Consider the following 20731-nt stretch of genomic DNA (forward strand, 5'->3'; position numbering starts at 1 on the left):
TGCAATATATATATGTATATAACATATATGTATATATTGAAAATGTAAAACATATACTTTTATATACATATATGTATATATAAAAATATATGCATGTATAAATACAATAGTTTCCCTAAAAAATTATTTAAATAAAGCCAGAAGTACTATTATCTATCCTAACATTTAAAAAACAGAAACAAGCTGGGTGTACTGGTACATACCTGCAGTCCCAGCTACTCGGGAGGCTGAGGCAACAGGATCACCTGAGCCCAGGTGTTTGAGACCAGCCTGGGCAACATAGTTAAGAACCTATCTCCCAAACAAAAACCAAAACCTTCGACTTAAAGCCAATGAAAAAAAAGTCCTTCATGTATATGCATAAACTCATTTTATGCAGATATTTCCCAAAAATGGCTGTAATATCTCCTATCCCCCATGCTCTTCTCCAATGTGACCTTGCCACTCCTTTTATCAAGGGAGGCTGGGGGGAGAGGCCCATGCTCCTTCCCTTTGAATTTGCTTGTGACTACTTTGATGGAATACAGTATCACGAAGTGACTATGTGACTCCTTAGCTTAGAGCTCAAAAAAGGTAACACAGTTTCTGCCTGGTTCTCTGGGGGAAGCCAACCACCACTTAAGAAGTTCAACTCCTCTGAAGCTGCCATTCTGGAGAGGACAGACATAGCGCCTCCAGCCATCAACCCAGATGAGTTCCCAGCCTACAGCCAACGTCAACCGTCATTACGCGAGTGAGCCATCTTGGACAGCTCACCTAATTTGTTAGGCCTTCACAGGAATGCAGCCCTAGAAGACATGTGACCACAACCAAAGAACTACTCAGTTGAGCCCTACCCAAATCCCTGACCCACAGAATGAAGCAGCTGTTGGAAGCCACCTGGAAGGAATTTGTTATGCACAGCAGCCACCAGCACACCAGTCTGCCTGGGGAAAGTCTCCATTATCAAACTGTCTTGTCTAGGATGTTTTTAAATTTCTGAATTTAAACAAACCAACCAATAAAACTAGAGCTGGGCATGGTGGCAGACACTTGTAGTCCCAGCTACTCAGGAGGCTGAGGTGGGAGGATCACTTGAGCCCAGGGGTTTGAGACCAGCATGGGCAACATCCCAAGACCCCATCTCCAAAAAAGCCAACCAAAAAAAACACTGGAAGCAAACAGTGTACAAAACAAATATTCCAAAACTCAGGAAGTCAGGAGAATTTGGAAATAAGTTCCTAGAACGGGATGAGAAAACGGCGGCTTTAAGTGAAAGGGTGAGCAAATAAAAATATGAAAGAGAGCAGAATTGAGAGAGACAGAAACAAACATTCCCAGGGAAGAGTCTCCTTGGTTAAGCAAATGGATGTTCCATAACCAAAATGATTTTGTTCCCCCTCATCTGCCCACTCCACTCCCAATTTTTTAAAATTTATTTTCATTTTTCCTGAATACACACACGGAGACTAGCTGAGAAGGTGTGGGCAGGCGGAGGGGTGCGTGCAGAGGGGGTGTGTCTGTGACATGAGGGCAGGTGCTGACCCACATGTTAGCAGAAAGGGAGAGTCAAAAGAGAAAAGATACTTGGTCAACTTACCTACATCTGCCTTGACCTCTACATTCTCAAATACAGAACCAGCCAGTTCTGTGTGGTCTGGTAGAGAAAGAAGCCATGACTGCCTCCGTGTCTCGGGTGCTTGGAGCTTCTCCATGATACCAAGAGCAACAGTTTAGTGCAGAATTCAGTTTCCATAAAGGTGAGTACAAGAGGTGCACTCAGAATACGACCAGATTTTATTTAAGTTCTTTTTTATTTTCCTCCACGCTGGCAAAAGTTCCGAGGGAGCCTAAAGTTTTGTAAACATTTTAACTATCCCTCTTACCCACCCCCCACTTCTGAATTTACAAAGCAAAGGAGAGCAGGAGTCCTAATTTTTTAATGGTTTCCTCTCCCCTCATGCTATTTGATCCAAAAACTATATACAATTTTGTAGCAGTCTCTGTATAGTTATTGTACATGTTTAGAAGGGAGGGAGGCAAGAAGAGATAGGGATAATGGTGATCCAAAATAATAAAAATAGAAGCCAAATATAATACTCCAAACCCAAACTGCTCTCAGAGCAACTCCAGCCTTCTCAGGCAACAATGACAGGAAGCAAAGGTGCTTTTCCAGGGGCTGCCCAGACCATAGCACCTCTAGCACAGGCACAGCTGCCCAATTACTCCAACCCAGTGTGAGTGGCAATTCCAGGTGATATTCGGTAGGGATTTGGTGGAGGCAGGAAGAGTATCTGTTTATAAATAGGGCTTGAGTACATTTCTACTTGAAGTGAAAGGTATGAGGAGGCCATGACCAGAAAGAAGCCAGGTCAGGCTTCCTGCTCCCATTTTTGCCCATCCCCTCCAGCCCACTGCATCCTCCTGTGTAGTGGATTCCATGGATGAAGGTCTTAAAGATGGTCACGTTTTGTATGTTCTCTTTTCAGAAAAGGCAAGCAACTTGCCATCCCAGAATCTTTAAACAAAACCTTTTCCAGGCTACAGCAAGACACACACGCAATGCTCTGAGGAACCAGATGAAATTCCAGGCTTTTATCGGAAGCAAAAGTTTATCCCTATCCAAAAATGAAATTATACAAATTCATACATATGGTAAAGATCCTAGCTGCCTCTTAAACGAGACAAATTTTCAGCAGAAGGGCCCAAAACAAACTGGTCCTAGTCCTCTGAAGTAAAAATATTTATGGGAAAAATCAGTTTTTGTAAGAAAGAAAAATTAAGAATAGTCTCTCTCCCAGGCCATAGGGCTTCCTTTGTCCAATCAGGTTGGAGTATGCCAGGGGAGATCAGCTTGCTCAGAAGTCACTATCTAATGAAGAAAACATGAATTCTTTCAGAGAAAGGATGCTCAGAAAGAACAGGTGAGGAGTGTGTAACATCAAACCAATCCAACCTCATCATAACCCCACTCAGGGCCTCTCGATGCAATCCCAAAGTTAGCAGTGGCAATGCAACTTTCAGACTGGGAGAGCTCTGCCTGCCTGTTAGATACCCGAGTCACAGTCCGTGGGGTGTTTCGTTGCTGGCCAATGTCTGTTAATCATTAACTCTCTTCATGATTGCACCAGTTAGACCTCTTGCCCTGATGGGGGAAAAAGAAGAAAAAAAACAAAATAGAAGAAAAAAAGTGACAAGAGAAAGCAAGCTGCTAATGGCTGATCCCAACACACTTTCTGGGAGACAGTAGATGAAATCACAGTACAGTGAACACATGCTGCCTAAAATCAGCCTTGTTGGGGAGTACTCCCAACTGCCACCCCCAAGACACACGGTCCAGTCCACTTATCTATAGTCTGAGATGTTCACCAACAAAAATGGATTAAAGAATCTTGGACACAAAGGGCCAGAAGAAAAAGCCTGAGATGATCGCTTCTGTGATTTGTTGCAGAGTGACAAAGAGTAAATGGTGAGTAAGTGTTGTGTCCAAAGGTGGAGACTCCATGGTTGGCAGACAGGAGAGGGGAGGCCAGTCCACCGGCAGGCGCTCAGTAGTCATCCAACGTCTCGATTTCACCCATGTTGAGCCGCTCCGATGATGCATTGACTGAAAATCCTGCAGAAAAAAACTGGCTATGAGTGACCACACCCAGGCAACCAAGTGGCTCAAATTCTAGGCAGTGAGCTAGAATATAAGTCTTTGTTTGTTTTTGAGACAAGGTCTCACTCTGTCACCCAGGCTGGAGTGCAGTGGTGTGATCTCAGCTCACTGCAACCTCTACCTCCTGGGTTCAAGCGATTCGCATGCCTGAGCCTCCCATGTAGCTGGTATTACAGGTACATGACACCACACCTGGCTCAGTTTTCTGTATTTTTAGTAGAGACAGGGTTTCACCATGTTGGCCAGGCTGGTCTTGAACTCCTGACCTCAAACGATCCACGTGCCTTGACCTCCCAAAATGCTGGGATTACAGGCGTGAGCCACTGCACCTGGCCAGTCTTTTGTTTCTGAGTATACCATAGGAGTACTATGGGGAGACAAAGTAAAGGTCCCAGTGGTAGCTTTCTGTTCTTCCAAGGAGAGAGATTCTTTATTTTCTTAAGGTTCTGGTATAACTCAATTAGGAAGGAAAATAAAACAAAATAATTTTACCAATTAAAAAGAACTGCGAACCACTGCCTTGGAGAATCAGAGAAAAAAATGAGATGTGGGTGTGTGCCAAGGATGGCCTGGCTGACCCTGGGGAAGTTCATGCAGGAGGTCTACCTTAAAAGAAATGGGGGTGGACTGGGGGTCTACCATGGGGTGATACACACACTAAGTACTCTGTAACTACTTGACCACATGACTTTGAAATCTGAGTTGGATTAATACTCCTTCAAACCCAAACCCTCTTTAATAGGAATACTTTCTCCCACCAGTCAAAAATTTTATGAAAGTTCTGGGCCAGAGCTTTTGATACTCAGGGATGACAGGCTTCACAAGGAAGGCACACTATAAGATCCTTAGAGCCCTTGCATATTCTCTTTCCCACAGTAGACAGAGCAAGAAGATTAAAGTACTTTATCTAACTTTATCTACTATAAGTATATCTGCAAAGCAAAGTATTTCAGTTAGCAATATTTGATTAACCAAAATGGAATTTGGCTTAGAAAAAGCAGTACTAGCATACCCATTGAAGGAAATAAGCAGTACTGACAAACGAGACTGACAGTTGAAAACCTAATGCTCGCTGGGCCTGGTGGAGGCTGAGGTGTGTGGATTACTTGAGGCCAGAAGTTCGAGATCAGACTGGCCAACATGGTGAAACCCTGTCTCTACTTAAAATGCAAAAAAAATTAGCTGGGTGTGATGCTGCACGTCTGGTAATCCCAGCTACTTGAGTGGCCGAGGCACAAGAATCACCTGAACCCAGGAGGTGGAGAGGTTGCAGCGAGCTGAGATCACATCACTGCACTCCAGCCTAGGCAACAGAGCGAGACTCTGTCTCAGAAACAAAAACAAAAACAAAAACGTAAAGCCAAATGTCCAATGGTCACATGTATGTAATTTTTCCAAAATTACAATTAGAAGTTGATAAAAGGCGGGATGCGGTGATTTAAGCCTGTAATCCCAGCACTTTGGGAGGCCAAGGTTGGCGGATCATGAGGTCAAGAGATTGAGATCATCCTGACCAACATGGTGAAACCCCATCTCTACTAAAAATACAAAAATTGGCTGGATGTGGTGGCATGCGCCTGCAGTCCCAGTTACTCAGGAGGCTGAGACAGGAGAATTGCCTGAACCCGGGAGGTGGAGACTGCAGTGAGCCGAGATTGTGCCACTGCACTCCAGCCTGGCGCCTGGTGACAGTGAGACTCTGTCTCAAAAAAAAAAAAAAAAAAAAAAAGAAGTCGTCGATAACAATTGTGATGAACAATACCTCTTTAAACTGAGAGACTCCCCAAAAATGTTCCCAGTCCTTTACTTTGAATGAAATCCCAAACTGTTTTAGCTGCTATTTGAATACCAAAAAGTAAACACGCAATGTCCTTATTCTAAAAGCAGTTCTGTTAATATTAGCTGGGATTTTTGCAGCCTCTTTTTTGTTTTTTAATGTTCAAGTTTTCAAATAAATACACATTTGAAATGTTACAGTAATAAACAAAAATGCCTTATATAAAAATACCTTAATTAACTGGCTCAAAAATATCATGACTCAAAAAAATAAAGATGTCTATTTATTAACCAAAAAAGCTGTGGTACAAACTGCTTACAAGGACAAATATAGGGAGAGGCTAGGATTCCAAACCTCATACTGAGTCTGACCCCATCAACTATGTTCCCATAACCCGCAGGTCTTTTTTTCCCCTTGAAAATAATGAAAGCCTTAATGTTAATGCATGCGTGTATGTGTGTGTGTGTGTGTGTGTGTGTTTAAAGATAGCATCTCACTCTGTCGTCCAGGCTGGAGTGCAGCATTGCAATCTTGGCTCACTGCAACCTCCACCTCCAGGACTGAAGTGATCTTCTCACCACAGCCTCCCCAGTAGCTGGGACTACAGGCGTGTGTCACCACACCCAAATAATTTTTGTATTTTTTGTAGAGACAGGGTTTCGGCATGTAGCCCAGGCTGGTCCTGAACCCCTGGATTCAAGTGATCTGCCCACGACACCCTCCCAAAGTGCTGGGATTACAGGCATGAGCCACCATGCCTGGCCCTAACATTTATATATTTAAATTAACAGTTAATTAGGTAAGTACAAGAACCTAAAGGTTAGCCGGGCGTGGTGGCTCAAGCCTGTAATCCCAGCACTTTGGGAGGCTGAGGTGGGTGGATCACGAGGTCGAGAGATCGAGACCATCCTGGTCAACATGGTGAAACCCCGTCTCTACTAAAAATACAAAAAACTAGCTGGGCGTGGTGGCGCGTGCCTGTAATCCCAGCTACTTAGGAGGCTGAGGCAGGAGAATTGCCTGAGCCCAGGAGGCGGAGGTTGCGGTGAGCCGGGATCGCGCCATTGCACTCCACCCTGGGTAACAAGAGTGAAACTCCGTCTCAAAAAAAAAAAAAAAAAAAAAAAAAAGAACCTAAAGGTCAAACAGTCTATGAAATAAACTATTACTCTATTCTGAGGCAGGTTTTTTCATTGCCTTCATGTATAACTTAAGAACAGATAAAATGTGATAAAAGGCAATAATGAACTACATGCAACAGAAGTGGAAATGAAATTTTAAAAACTAGATTAATTTTACTCATGGAAAGACAGGAAGGGAAAAGTCTGTGGCCAAAAAAAGTTGATTAATACGTTAATTATTGGTCTTGGCTTTTAGCAAACAGACATGTTCTTGTTTACCTGTCATTTTAAAAACCAGCAGAGATATGCAATCATACTTTTGGCTGAATGCTATTCTTTATCAAATTCAGCCATTTGATGGAAGGGAAAGTTCTGGGTATCATGAAACACAAGGCAATACAAACAAGGATTCAATCCACTACGACTGGCTCTAAAGATGATATTCTGTGAAGGTCAGAACACAGTCTCACTCCTTTAAGATTTGTGAGATTGTTCTTATAAGGAAAGTCAAGGGAAAAACTGTATTGTGTGTTTATTACATCTGAGTGCAGGTTGCTGAATCACAATGACCACCTGAGGAGCTCTAAAAAAACAGGAAGGCCAAGAGTATTAAGGGGAAGATCCAAGATGGCTGATTAGAAACAGCTCAGGATTGCAGCTCCCAGTGAAAGCGCAGAGGGTGAGTGGATGCCACATTTCCAGATGGATTTTTATGGCCCACAGACTATGAGATTCCCAGGTGGAGGAGCCCCATGGGTCACCCACGTGACTGTTTTGGCCAGCGCGGCTGCTTTGGCCGATGGCGCTGTTTTGGTCGGAGCCCTGGTAAGGTGGTTCTCGGTACAAAATATGCTGGTCCAGGGGCCCTTTTAGCTGGCGACTGGAGCCCTGAGGAAGGCAGAGTCATCCATTCAACTTATTAAAAAGGGGACTGAAACAGGCAGCCAGACCAGGAGATTCCTGGGCAAAAAAAGCGCCAAGAATCTCAGCACAGCTGTTTCAGCCGGAGCAGTGAGTCATCGCACAGGAAATCACACAGATCCTGGCGCCTTTTCAACAGGCGACTGGAACACCTGGGAGAAAGTCGACCACTTAACTTAAAAAAAAAAAAAAAAAAAAAAATGCTCTGAGGCAGGGAGCCAGATGATCAGACTCGGCTGGTCCCACCCTCCCCCCACACCCCCACCAGAAAAAACAGCAATTGGAAACGCTCTGGGTTGAGTTTCACAGCAAGCACAGCTGAACCCAGGATGGTCCAGCTCTGTGGGGGAGGGGCGTCCGCCATTACTGAGGCATTCCATCACTACAGAGGTAGTTCGCCATTGCTGAGGCAGCCTGCTGTTGCCGAGGCAACCTGCCATTACAGAGAGAGTCTGCCACTACAGAGGTGGGCCACCATTGCCGAGGCAGTTCTAACTACACCCATATAAACAGGACTGCAGGGAAGCTCACACCACAGCTGGGCGGAGCCCACAGCAGCTCAGCAAAGCCTCTGCAGGCAGACAGTGACTAGGCTGCCTCCTTGCTGGGCAGGGCAGCCCTGAAAGAAAAAAAAAAAGGCAGCAGCACAACGGAGATTCATAAATAAAGCCCCAACTCCCTGGGACAGAGCACCTGGGAAAAAAAAGGGGTTTATGAGTTCTGCTGCAGCAGACCTAAACGTCCCTGCCCAGCAGCTCTGAATGAACAACGGAGCTCACAGCTCGGCACTTGAGCTCCTACAAAGGACAGACTGTCTCCTCAAGCAGCTCCCTGATTCCCATATATCCAAAGAGTCACCTCATAAAGGAGAGATCAGACTGACATTTGGCGGGTATCCTTCTGGGACAAAGACAGCAGAAGAAGAAACTGGTAACAACCCTTACTGTTCTGCAGCCGCTGCAGGTGATCCCCAGGCAAGCAGGGCCTGGAGTAGACCTCAGCAGTCCTACAGCAGAGGGGCCAGACAGTCAGAAGGAAAACTAAGAAACAGAAATAACTTCATCATCAACAAACTGGATGCCCACCCAGAGACCCAATCTGAAAGTCAGCAACTACAAAGACGACAGGTGGATAAATCCACAAAGACAGGAAGAAACCAGCGCAAAAAGGATGAAAACACCCGAAACCAGAACACCTCTCCTCCTACAAGGGATCACAACTCCTCACCAGCAAGGGAACAAGGCTGGATGGAGAATGAGTGTGATGAAATGACAGAATCAGGCTTCAGAAGGTGGGTAATAAACTTTTGTGAGCTAAAAGAACATGTTTTAACCCAACGCAAAGAAACTAAGAACCTTGAAAGAAGATTTGACGAAATGCTAACAAGAATGGACAACTTAGAGAGGAATACAAGTGAATGGATGGAGCTGAAAAACGACACAAGAACTTTGCGAAGCATGCCCAAGTTTCAATAGCAAAATTGACCAAGCAGAAGAAAGGATATCAGAGGTCAAAGATCAACTCAACGAAATAAAACAAGAAGGCAAGATTAGAGAAAAAAGGGTAAAAAGGAATGAACAAAGTCTCCAAGAAATATGGGACTATGTGAAAAGACCTAATTGACGTTTGATAGGTGTATCTGAATGTGACAAAGATAATGAATCCAAGCTGGAAAATACTCTTCAGGATATTATCCAGGAAAACTTCCCCAACCTAGCAAGGCAGGCCAATAGTCAAGTCCAGGAAACACAGAGAACACCACAAAGATATTCCTCAAGAAGAGCAACTCCAAGGCACATAATCGTCAGATTCACCAGGGTTGACATGAAGGAGAAAATGCTAAGGGCAACCAGAGAGAAAGGTCAGGTTACCCACAAAGGGAAGCCTATCAGACTCACAGCAGATCTCTCAGCAGAAACTCTACAAGCCAGAAGAGAGTGGGGGCCAATATTCAACATCCTTAAAGAAAAGAACTTTCAACCCAGAAATTTCATATCCAGCCAAACTAAGCTTCATAAGTGAAGAAAAATAAAATCCTTTGCAAACAAGCAAGTACTCAGAGATTTCATCACCACCAGGCCTGCTTTACAAGAGCTCCTCAAAGAGGCTCTACACATAGAAAGGAACAACCAGTACCAGCCACTCCAAAAACATACCAAATGGTAAAGAGCATCAACACAATCAAGAATCTGCATCAACTAATGGGCAAAACAGCCAGCTAGTTTTAAATGGCAGTATCAAATTCACACATTAACAATCTTAACCCTAAATGTAAATGGACTAAATGCCCCAATCAAAAGACACAGACTGGCAAATTGGATAAAAAGCCAAAACCCATTGCTGTAGCCAGGAAACCCATCTCACATGCAAGGATACACAAAGGCTCAAAATAAAGGGATGGAGGAAGATTTACCAAGCAAACGGAGAGCAAAAAAAAGGAGTTGCAATTCTTGTCTCTGATAAAATAGACTTTAAAGCAACAAAGATCAAAAGAGACAAAGAAGGACATTACATAGTAGTAAAAGGATCAATGCAACAAGAAGAGCTAATGATTCTAAATATATACACACCCAATACAGGAGCACCCAGATACATAAGGCAAGTTCTTAATGACTTACAAAGAGACTTAGACTCCCACACAATAATAGTGGGAGACTTTAACACCCCATTGTCAATATTAGACAGATCAACCTGACAGAAAATTAACAAGCATATCCAGGACTTGAACTCAGACCTGGAACAAGTAAACCTGATAGACATTTACAGAACTCTCCACCCCAAATCCACAGAATATACATTCTTCTCAGCACCACATCACTCTAAAATTGACCACATAATTGGAAGTAAATCATTCCTCAGCAAATGCAAAGCAACAGAAATCATAACAGTCTCTCAGACCACAGTGCAATCAAGTTAGAACTCAGAATTCAGAAACTAACTCAGAACCGCACAGCTTCATGGAAACTGACAACTGGCTCTTGAATGTTGACTGGATAAACAATGAAATGAAGGCAGAAATAAAGATGTTCTTCGAAACCAACGAGAACGAAGACATAATACACCAGAATTTCTGGGACACATTTAAAGCAGTCTCTAGAGGAAAATATATAGCAATAAATGCCCACATGAGAAGGAAGGAGACATCTAAAATCGACACCCTATCGTCAAAATTGAAAGAGCTAGAGGAGCAAGACAAAAAAAAACTCAAAACCTAGCAGAAAACAAGAAATAACTAAGATCAGAGCAGAACTGAAGGAGACAGAGACACAAAAAAGTCTTTAAAAAAATCTATAAATCCAGGAGCTGGTTTTCTGAAAAGATCAACAAAACAGACCACTAGCCAGATTAATAAAAAAGAAAAGAGAGAATAACCAAATAGATGCAATAAAAAACAAAAAAGGGTATATCACCACAGATTCCACAGAAATTTAAACCATCATCAGAGATTATTACAAACAACTCTATGCATATAAACTAGTAAACCTGGAAGAAATGGATAAATTCCTGGACACTTGCCTCCTCCCAAGCCTAAACCAGGAAGAAGTCGAAACCCTTAATAGACCAATAACAAGGTCTGAAGAGCCTACCACCCAAAAAAAGCCCAGGTCCAAATGGGTTCACAGCCAAATTCTACCAGACATACAAAGAGGAGCTGGTACTATTCCTTCTGAAACTACTCCAAATAATCCAAAAAGAGGGAATCCTTCCCAAATCATTTTATGAGACCAACATCATCCTGATACCAAAACCCGGCAGAGACTCAACAAAAGAGAAAACTTCAGGCCAATATCCATGATGAACATAGATGCAAAAATCTTCAATAAAATACTGGCAAGCAATTGCAACAGCACATCAAAAAGCTCATTCACCATGATCAAGTAGGATTCATCCCAGGGATGCAAGGCTGGTTCAAGATATGCAAGTCTATAAAACGTAATTCACCACATAAACAGAACCAAAGACAAACCAACATGATTTATGAGATAACCACATGATTATCTCAATTGACGCAGAGAAGGCCTTTGACAAAATTCAACAGCCCTTTATGCTAAAAACCCTCAATAAACTAGGTATTGACGGAACATTATCTCAAAACAATAAAAGCTATTTACAACAAACCAACAGCCAATATCATACTGAATGGGCAAAAACTGGAAGCATTCCCTTTGAAATCTGGCACCAGACAAGGATGCCCTCTCTCACCACTCCTATTCAGCATAGTACTAGAAGTTCTAGCCAGAGCAATCAGGCAAGAAAAAGAAATAAAGGGTATTCAAATAGGAAAGAAGGAAGTCAAATTGTCTCTATTTGCAGATGACATGATTGTATATCTAGAAGACCCCATCGTCTCAGCCCAAAATCTCCTGAAACTGATAAGCAACTTGAGCAAAGTCTCAGGATACAAAAATCAATGTGCCAAAATCACAAGCATTCCTATACACAAATAACAGACTTAAAAAGAGCCAAATCAAGAACGAACTGCCATTCACAATTGCTACAAAGAGAATAAAATACCTAGGAATACAACTAACAAGGAACATAAAGGACCTCTTCAAGGAGAACTACAAGCCACTGCTCAACGAAATAAGAGAGGACACAAACAGATGGAGAATCATTCCATGTTCATGGTTAGGAAGAATCAATATCGTGAAAATGGCCATATTGCCCAAAGTAATTTACAGATTCAATGCTATCCCCATCAAGCTACCAATGACCTTCTTCACAGAACTGGAAAAAAACACCTTAAACTTCATATGGAACCAAAAGAGAGTCCGCATAGCCAAGTCAATTCTAAGCAAGAAGAACAAAGCTGGAAGCATCACACTACCAGACTTCAAACTATACTACAAGGCTACAGTAATCAAAACAGCATGGTACTGGTACCAAAACAGAGATATAGACCAATGGAACAGAAGAGAGGCCTCGGAGGCAACACAACATATCTACAACCGTTCGATCTTTGCCAAACCTGACAAAAACAAGCAATAGGGAAAGGATTCCCTGTTTAATGAATGGTGTTGGGAAAACTGGGATATAGGGTAGAATTTGGTAGAATTTGGCTGTGAACCCATTTAAAAGGCAGCGAACCCATTTATTTAAACCCTGTTTAATAAATGGTGTTGGAAAAATTAGCCATGTGCAGAAAGCAGAAACTGGACCCCTTCCTGACACCTTACACTAAAATTAACTCCAGATGGATTAAAGACTTAAACATAAGACTTAACCATAACTTAAACCTAAAACCATAAAAACCCTAGAAGAAAATCTAGGCAAAACCATTCAGGACATAGGCGTAGGCAAGGATTTCATGACCAAAACACCAAAAGCATTGGCAACAAAAGCCAAAATAGACCAATGGAACCTAATCAAACTCCACAGCTTCTGCACGGCAAAAGAGTCATTAGAGTGAATCGGCAACGAACAGAATGGGAAAAAAATTTTGCCGTTTACCCATCTGACAAAGGGCTGATATCCAGAATTTACAAAGAACTAAAACAGATTTACAAGAAAAAAACAAACAAGCCCATTCAAAAGTGGGCAAAGGATATGAACAGAAGAAACAAGGATGTGAATACTACAAAAGAAGACATACATGAGGCCAACAAACATATGAAAAAATGCTCATCATCACTGGTCATCAGAGAAATGCAAATCAAAACCACATTGAGATACCACCTCATGCCAGTTAGAATGGTGATCATTAAAAAATCTGGAGACAACAGATGCTGGAGAGGATGTGGAGAAATAGGAACACTTTTACACTGTTGGTGGGAGTGTAAATTAGTTCAACCATTGTGGAAGACAGTGTGGCGATTTCTCAAGGACCTAGAAATAGAAATTCCATTTGACCCAGCAATCCCAATACTGGGCATATATCCAAAGGATTATAAATTGTTCTACTATAAGGACATGTGCACATGAGTGTTCACTGCAGTACAGTTTACAATAGCAAAGACCTACCAACACAGATGCCCATCGATGACAGATTGGACAGGGAAAATGTGGCACATATACAGCATGGAATATTATGCAGCCATCAAAAACGATGAGTTCGTGTCCTTTGTAGGGACATGGATGAACCTGGAAACCATCATTCTCAGCAAACTGACACAAGAGCAGAAAATCAAACACCGCATGTTCTCACTCATCGGTGGGTGTTGAACAATGAGAACACATGGTCACAGGGAGGGGAGCACTACACACTGGGGTCTGTTGGGGGGAAATAGGGGAGGGACAGCGGTGGGTGGGGAGTTGGGGAGAGATAGCATGGGGAGAAATGCCACATATAGGTGAAGTGGAGGAAGGCAGCAAATCACACTGCCACGTGTGTACCTATGCAACAATCTTGCATGTTCTTCACATGTACCCCAAAACCTAAAATGCAATAAAATTAAAAAAACAAAAAACAACAAAAAAAACCAGGAAGCCTAGAGTACATTGAAGAATACTGACAATTAAAATGAGGCGGTGGCCCCCTCTGCTGGTTCGTTTTAGAAGCAAGTGTCCTTTCAATTAATGACTGCTTGATAAAAGACCCTATTTTTGCCTTTTATGCATGGGGAATCTGTAGCTAATGGACAGTTATTAATTTTTTCTCAGTATATAAATTATACTAAATATGTAAATTAAAAAATAAATGAAAATGAAATAAGTAAGTATAGGACAAAAATGAGCAATTATGAGAGGAATTTCTAGAGTGAGGTTTAGGTGAGCAGTAATTTTCATGAAATGGTTCACCCACCTCAGTGAGTATCCTCGATACATTGTTTAATGTTTGCTTTTTTTCCCCTTCAAGGTATATGGATTCCTTAAACTTTATTCTTAGGATGACCTATCTCCCACTCCCTTGTAGTGAGGTTTTCTTAAGTTCCTTTCTTTCTTAGATGTATAATAGAAGCTGGGATCCAACGGAATATTTAAGTCCAAATGGTCTGACCTCATTTTCAGAGTAACCTTTTCCCTAACAGCCTACCCTCAAGTCCCAAAGCTTCTTAGCTAGCACCCACACTTATAATTTAAGCAATATTTTGAAATCTATTCACCTATTTCCATCCAAACTGGATAAAATTTCAGGCCACTCCATTTACCCTTAACATCAACTTTCGAGACAAGCAGAGGAAAACAGAATTGTACCAGACCTACAAGTTCCGAAACCCAGCTTTTAGGCACCAATTCTTCATTATTATTTTTAAATTATTATTATTTTTTGAGATGGAGTCTCACTCTGTTGCATAGGCTGGAGTGCAGTGGCGCAACATCAGCTCACTGCAACCTCTGCCTTCCAGGCTCAAACAATTCTCCTGCCTTAGCCTTCCAAGTATCTGGGATTACAGGCGCCCACCACCACGCCCAGCTAATTTTGTATTTTTAGTAAAGACGGGGTTTCACTATGTTGGCCAGGCTGGTCTTGAACTCCTGACCTCAGGTGATCCACCTGCCTCAGCCTCCCAAAGACACGAGTCACCACTTCTGGCTTCAGGCACTGATTCTAAAGGACAGTCCTATAAGTTAGGTTTTACTGTCATGTTGTTTTCACCAGGGCAGGAAGGCTCTGAAGGAAAGAGAGGATCCACCAGGGCAGAGTAAGGTTACCACCTGCCTCTCACTGTGTGGGCTCTCAGGCATTTCATGATGTCAAACGCAACCCAGTCAGCACTCAAGACACCATCCCATTCCTCTCAGCCTGCTCCATGTTCCACTGCTTATCATTTCACAGCAAATGGCCACACCATCCATCCATCCTGCTTTCCAAGCCTGTGCCCTTCCCACTCTTCTTGTCCAGGTAATTCTGTCCCTGACATTTCTGAAATCCATCTAACTCCTTTTCATCCCCAACACCAAAACCTGATTCCAAGTCACTGGTATCTTTTATCTGGTCTATACTGCAGCCTCCTCACTGTTCTGCCCTCGTGACAGGACAACATCCGGAACTTCCATCTTTGCTAATATATTCTATCACAGACAACACGGTGTTACAGCAACTAAAACATTTACAAATAGAAAATAATTTCAGGGCCAAGCATGGTGGTTCACGCCTCTAATTCCAGCACTTTGGAAGGTCAAGTGGGCAGATCACCTGAAGTCAGGAGTTCATGACCACCAGCCTGGCCAGCATGGCAAAAGCTTGTCTCTACTAAAAATACAATAATTAGTTGGGCATGGCGGCATGTGCCTGTAGTATCAGCTACTCTGGAGGCTGAGGCAGGAGAATCGCTTGAACCCAAGAGGTGGAGGTTGCAGTAAGCCAAGATCACTCCATTGCATTCCAGCCTGAGCAAGAGTGAGACTCTGTCTTGAAAAAATGAAAAAAAAAACAAAAAACAAAAAACAAAAAAAAAACCCACATAATTTTAGTTTCATCACTGTTGCAAAAAACATGGGCAGCCTATACTGTTTGTTATTCCTGAAACAATATTCCCCATCCTTCCTGCCATTCTTTCAAAGCCCAAATTCAGATGTCCGCTTTTCCAAGAAGCTAGAGTGCAGTGGCACGATCATAACTCACTGCCGCCTTTAACTCCTGGTAAAGGAATCCCCCATACCTCAGTCTCTCAAGTAGCTGTGACTATCAGTGTGCACCACCATGCCTGGCTGTTTTTAAAATTTTTTGTAGCGATATGGTCTCACTATGTTACCCTAGCTGGTCTCAAACTCCTGGCCTCAAGTGATCTGCCCACCTCAGATTCCCAAACTGCTGGGATTACAGGAGTAAGCCACTGTGCCCAGCCTGCCTTGCATGGTCCATAATGCTAGACAAAAATAGCCATGGGTAACAGAGAAGGGTGGAACAAAAACAGCCCTGTTCTGAAATCTCAGCCTCCCGTAGCCGAAAGCCACCTAACGCTGGGAAATGTTCTGAATCTCTGAGTCTTGGTCTACTCGTTATTAGTGACACTGGGATGTCACCTCATAAGGTAAAGTAATTCTGAAAATTTTATGATGCACAGAGTGATTATGAACACATACTGGTTCTTTTCTTGGCGCACCTGATCGGATGAATGGTCAGCTTTCAATACAAATCAGCTTTTAAGTTTTTAAACATACTTTTAGTATCATCCATTATTAGCATCATTTTCCAATTAAATTACTGAAGATCCTCCAGGGAAACTCATATTAAATATAAAACAATGCTTTAAAGCTTAAAGCACCATACAGTGTAAGTTATTACATGAAGCATAGCTCCTGCATTGAGATGCCCAGTAAATACTGACTACTTATTTTGAACCAATTAAAACATTAGTTATTGATAAAAAGAAATATTTCCCTTCTTGAAAAACAATGCTTCATGGAAACTCACACAGGATAATGGCTATCACCTGCACTCCTCCAACACACAGCTGAGACTTTAGGACTGTGCTCACCTAATAAACTGGGATCTGCTCGAACCATCTTCTGCTTTTTCTTCTTCTTGCCACTCTGCACAGCCTCAAAATTGGATTGTTGGTTGCTGCTTTGATTGGTTTGAAACACTGAATGGAGTGTACTGTGGTTCATCCCCCACACAGAGTCCTGTGAAATAAGCAACATGACTGAGATTATGCAGCAGATTCAGACTTGGTTCACCCTAGGAAAATGCTTGGCTTGTCCTCACATTATCAAGTATGAGCTTAAAAACAGAAAAAACAAAAAGCTTATCACATGTTATAATAATAAAACCAATAGGCCACTGAGCCACCATTTTCCTCTATTTAGCCCAAGACATCCCACTCAGCTCTGTGCCTCCACAAAGCCTTTCCTGGTAACTCTGGTTTCCACCCTGCTGTGACAGCAGAAATCCTCTACTATATATATATAGTCTGTACCAAACACCAGGACATGAATATAGCAAATAATCATAAGCAGACTATTGCACCCTAGCAATATACACCTCTCACCTAACCAAGAGCAGAAAGTCCCTTTGTTCCCTATGCCCCAGAACAGAGAGGACAGGGGTGGCATATTACCAAACAAGGTTAAAGTTGTATATCTTATTCCTATCAGCAATCCCAGAAGGGATCTGGTCCCAAAATATTGTCTGTATAATTTCTACCAACTGGTTACACTACGAAATTGCCTATTAGTCCTTCACGCCTACTCGCGGCACACTTCATTTTAACTTGGGATCTGTTTCAATGAGCCAGTTAAGGCACAGGTGGTAGTAGTGAGGGAGGCGTGGAAAAAGCTCTGTGGAAGAACAAGCCTGGTGTGATGTATGTGTGCGTGTGGCCCATGGATTCACATGCTTATTGGGCTCCCACCTTCCTGCTTTAGCCCACAGAGGAGCCATTTCACAAATACAAAGAGCCTTCTGTATTGTTATGTGATGCCTTCTCTTTAAAATATTTTTCCTAGCTGGGCACGGTGGCTCAAGCCTGTAATCCCAGCACTTTGGGAGGCCGAGGTGGGTGGATCATGAGGTCAAGAGATCAAGACCATCCTGGTCAACATGGCGAAACCCCAGTTCTAGTAAAAATACAAAACATTAGCTGGGCATGGTGGCACGTGCCTGTAATCCCAGCTACTCGGGAGGTTGAGGCAGGAGAACTGCCTGAACCCAGGAGGTGGAGGTTGCAGTGAGCCGAGATCGTGTCATTGCACTCCAGCCTGGGTAACAAGAGCGAAACTCCGCCTCAAAAAAAAAAAAAAAAAAAAAAAGATTTTCCTAGTGTTCCAGTGTTTACATCTTTCACTTTCCTTCAATTTATGCCTGTTAGCCCATTACCCAGTTAAATGTTAAATGACTTGTACTTCTCTGTATCATCTACATCCTTGGAATTGACCCATAATGAATACTGATTATCTCTAGAATAATTAGAGTAAAGGATACGAATATCTTTAAGTCCTTCCATAAGCCTTAGCAACCTGTCTTTCAGAAAACTTGTACAATTGAGTCTCACAGATTCTGTATTTGTGAATTCGCCTACTTGTTAAAACATATTTGTAACCCCAAAATGAATACCTGTAGTGTTTTTATGGTCATTCTGGAAATGCACATACTCAGAGCAAAAAACATGAGATGCTAAAGGCATATATTCCCAGTCAAGGTAGAACAAGGAAACAATACCTTCTTGTTATGGTTCTCAATACGGTCGGCAAGTATCCTTTTTGTGGTCTATTTAGTGCCATATTTTCCTAATTTTTTTGCTTTTTGTTAATAATTTCACTTTTTTTCCTTTTTTAGAGACTTGCTCTGTCACCCAGGCTGGAGAGTAGTGGTGCAATCTCGGCTCACTGCAACCTTTGCCTCCCGGGTTCAAGCAATTCTCCTGCCTTGGCCTCCCAAGCAGCTGGGATTACAAGTACGTGCCACCATGCCCGGCTAATTTTTGTATTTTTAGTAGAGAAGGTGTTTCACCATGTTGGCCATGCTGGTCTTGAACTCCTGACCTCATGATGCACCTGCCTCAGTCTCCCAAAGTGCTGGGATTACAGGTGTGAGCCACGGGATTTCACTGTTTAAAGGGGCCCTCAACTATAGTGCCGAAGAACTGGTTGGTGTTCCTAAGCACAGGAAGGCTGTGAGGTGCCTTAGGAAGAAAATATTTATGCTAGATAAGTTTCATTTGGGCATGAATAATAGAACTATTGGTTATGAATTTAATGTTAGTGAATCAATGCATATTAAATGAGGTGTCTTTAAAAAGACACCCACATAAAACAAGGTTATATAATAATCGGGTGACAAAAGTGTTTTGACTAGAGGTTTATGGGAACCTAAGCCAGTATAATCCCTAGGAGGTCAGTATTTGCTCAAATTTCATTTATATTTTCTGTTCAGTATTTGCTCTCATTATTCACAGGAGTTATATTCTGTAAAGTCCTCATGAACTTGTGTAAACTTGTAAAGTTCGTGGGGACTTTATGGCATGTAACTCCTGTGAATGATGAGAGTCCCTGCTGTATCTTTTATAACCCAACAGCAACGTGAACCATCCGGCATGCTGCAGTGTTGTCAGTACTAAGTACAGTGCGTCCTGAACACGGGGGAATTCAACATTTTAAATTTTAACTTTTCTTTCTTTCTTTTTTTTTTTTTTCTGGGATGGAGTTTTGCTCTTGTTGCCCAGGCTGGAGTGCAACGGCGCGATCTTGGCTCACCGTAACCTCCACCTCCAGGGTTGAAGTGATTCTCTTGCCTCAGCCTCTTGAGTAGCTGGGAGTACAGGCATGTGCCACCACGCCTGGCTAATTTTGTATTTTTTCAATAGAGACAGGGCTTCTCCACGTTGGTCAGGCTGGCCTCAAGCTCCCAACCTCAGGTGATCTGTCCGCCTCAGCCTCCCAAAGTGCTGAAATTATAGGGTGAGCCATCGCACCTGGCCAAGTTTTAACTTTTCAAAACCAGATCTATGGGTTTGATATGTTGGAATTTGCAATCTAACAATGACACATATACAAATCAAGAAAAATGGAACTGGTAAAGCCAGTGTTAAAATGAATGATTGTACTTGTTATTCGAGAGATACACTAAGGTACCTGGACATGTAATTTGAAAACATGAAGTCTATGCAATTTTTAAAGCGTGGTTATTCGATATACAAAAGTAGTACCTTTGCATTAATTTTCATTTCTCCAGTTACTCAAGATTTAAAGGTATTAATCCTCAGAGTTACTTCACACACTATGCTACTTTCTACCTGCTGCTGTGGCTGCTGTGGCTGCTGCGGCTGTGGCGGTGGCTGCTGCTGTTGCTGTTGCTGCTGCTGACGCTGCTGGTTGGCTTTCTGTTTGGCACGACGCTCAAGGAACTGCTTGGCAAACTCCTTGGCCTCAGAAGTATCTCCCAAATAGGCCCTGATATAATCATGGACCTCATAAGGAGATTCTACTTCTTTCAGGAAAGAAACAAATGTGGGAACTGCAAAATGGGAGGGAAGAAGACAAGAGTAACAAAGAAATAATGAAAGATACATATAAAAATCAGTCTCCATTTTTAATACATCTTTGCACCTAATCAGACATTAATGACAGAAACTTGATAAGTATGCAGTAATTGTGTTTAAACATTCTTTAAACTACCTTACAGAAATGGAAAAAAAAAAAAAAAAACCACTATCATCACAATGCCCATATCATATGCTTAATTTCACTGAATGTTATATTGAACTAAAACAGTTACAGTACTTGACTAAGGCTGAAGTAATTTGGGGATTCACTCTTTCTCTCCTGAAGAATCACCAAATTCAATATTTATTAACTCCTATGAAGTGTGCCAGGCACTACAACATATACTGAAGAAAATAGCTATATCCTCCTGGAACTTTCAACCCACTGAGATTTTTTTAAGAGAGA

The 20731-nt window shown here is 42.3% G+C and overlaps 1 protein-coding gene across 4 annotated transcripts in view; it reads right to left on the bottom strand.

The window, feature by feature from the left end:
- Nucleotides 1-1774: 1774 nt before the first annotated feature.
- The window catches only part of GIGYF2 (GRB10 interacting GYF protein 2), a 175081-nt gene continuing 156124 nt past the window's right edge, over nucleotides 1775-20731 (bottom strand). For all 4 annotated transcript variants that reach the window (XM_039469653.2, XM_003936725.4, XM_074398847.1 and 1 more), the window contains 3 exons: nucleotides 20077-20297; nucleotides 16822-16969; nucleotides 1775-3595 (listed from right to left, as the gene is read on the bottom strand). In XM_039469653.2, the coding sequence (XP_039325587.2) occupies nucleotides 3528-3595; nucleotides 16822-16969; nucleotides 20077-20297 (437 nt within the window). In that variant the 3' untranslated portion in view covers nucleotides 1775-3527. The remainder of the gene's footprint in view (nucleotides 3596-16821; nucleotides 16970-20076; nucleotides 20298-20731) is intronic.

The sequence above is a fragment of the Saimiri boliviensis genome, chromosome 5 (genome assembly GCF_048565385.1).
Source record: "Saimiri boliviensis isolate mSaiBol1 chromosome 5, mSaiBol1.pri, whole genome shotgun sequence".
Lineage (NCBI taxonomy): Eukaryota > Metazoa > Chordata > Mammalia > Primates > Cebidae > Saimiri > Saimiri boliviensis.